Genomic DNA, 1,627 nt, shown 5'->3' on the forward strand with positions numbered 1-1,627 from the left:
TTTCACACACACACCCCACACACGCTTATAGCAAAGCCAAGGATGCATTGTGTGTGAAACCCTGTATTTCCTCACCAAACCACCACTGTCTTACCTACCTTTACATACCGGCTTCTTGGTCCAAATGGCTTTCTGTTCAACAATTACACACTGACTAGAAGGTTGTCCTTGTAATTTGTATCTGGAGACAGGTTGAAATTTAGTACTATTAGGCAGTTTGTGTTGAAAACTAGTAAGCTTGACTTTAAATCTATCAAAGGTCCATTTAATCTGTACAGTTACCCATTTATTATTCTCTTGCACTACCTCATTCCAGATTATTCCTGAATAACATCTAGGCTCATTCACATTCCTTCTCCTGACTTTATAGTGCTGTGGGACAATTCTGTATTCTGTCAATTATGTTTTAAATAAATGCTGATTGGCCAGTAGCCAGGCAGGAAGTATAGGTGGGACAATCAGACAGGAAGTAGAGGCAGGGCAATAGGAACAGGAGAATTCTGAGAAGAGGAAAGCCTATTTCTCTGCAGTCCTTCTCAGACACAGAAGAAAGAAGTTGTGACTGCCTCACTGAAAAAGGTACTGAGCCATGTGGCTAACACAGGTAAGAATAATTGGTTAATATGAGTTATAAGAGTTAATAAGAAGCCTGAGCTAATGGGCCAATCAGTAGACTAATGTAGACCTCTGTGTGATTTTTTGGGGGGACTTAACGATTGCAGGAACTGGACAGCCAAAGATACACAGAAACCTCAGACAACATTATAGTTCACAGCAGGCACATATAATCCAAGGGCATTAAATTTTACAGACCCTCCTGATACTCACCCTTCATTACAGGAGAAGTGCACAGTTTTGCCAACCTGAAGACCTATAGGCTCTTTTATCTGTCCATTGGGAAACTGTCCTAGAGGTTCACATTTGGCCTCTAGGAAAGAATGGCAATAATAAGAAGTAAGTCTTGGCAAATATCAGGCGAGTCCCCAGTAGATAGTAAATTTAAGATACCTTTGCATGTGGGGAAGACACCATCCCAGTCTCCCGAAGATAAGCACTTAATTGTCTTTTGTCCATCAAGCAAATAACCAGAATCACAACTGAATGTCACAGACAACCCTGGAACAAACTTGGCAACATGCTGCTCTGTATGGTGTCCATTACGGATCGTGGGAAGTGATGGGCACTCTCGGGGGAAATCTTTACACATACACAAAGGAGAAAAGGCCATCAGATAATATATACTTATGAATATAGATGCCAGCTTAGGACACAGATCTAAATAAATGGCATGCAATCTTTGGTGACCAGTCACCATTAGTTTTCAACTCAATCCCAACCGAATATGGCTTGTTTCGTTTTATGCAAAAATAATTGAAATTTTTGGAGGAGATGGTCTCACTAAGCAACCCTGGCTGTCCTGGAACTCTCTATGTAAATCAGGCTATCTTTGAACTCACAAAGATCCACCTCCCTCTGTCTCCCAACTGTGGAGATTAAAAGTATGTACCACTACACCCAGCTTTATTGTTCTATTTTCATCTTTAGTTATATTTTTGCCTTGAGAAAAATTTCAGTTGCTAGAAGGCTCATTTTTATTCATCTTTAAGCCTATCATTCAGAGGATTAC

General features: G+C 40.4%; 1 protein-coding gene across 1 annotated transcript in view; it reads right to left on the reverse strand.

Moving 5' to 3' along the window:
* Nucleotides 1-1,228, reverse strand: part of Cr2 (complement C3d receptor 2) — a 17,171-nt gene extending 15,943 nt beyond the window's left edge. Inside the window, exons 1-3 of the mRNA XM_005348923.2 lie at nt 1,009-1,228; nt 829-928; nt 99-181 (exon numbers count right to left, since the gene is read on the reverse strand). Of these exons, the coding sequence (XP_005348980.1) occupies nt 99-181; nt 829-928; nt 1,009-1,228 (403 nt within the window). The remainder of the gene's footprint in view (nt 1-98; nt 182-828; nt 929-1,008) is intronic.
* Nucleotides 1,229-1,627: the final 399 nt, after the last annotated feature.

The sequence above is a fragment of the Microtus ochrogaster genome, chromosome 6, assembly GCF_000317375.1.
Source record: "Microtus ochrogaster isolate Prairie Vole_2 chromosome 6, MicOch1.0, whole genome shotgun sequence".
In the NCBI taxonomy this organism is placed as follows: Eukaryota; Metazoa; Chordata; class Mammalia; order Rodentia; family Cricetidae; genus Microtus; species Microtus ochrogaster.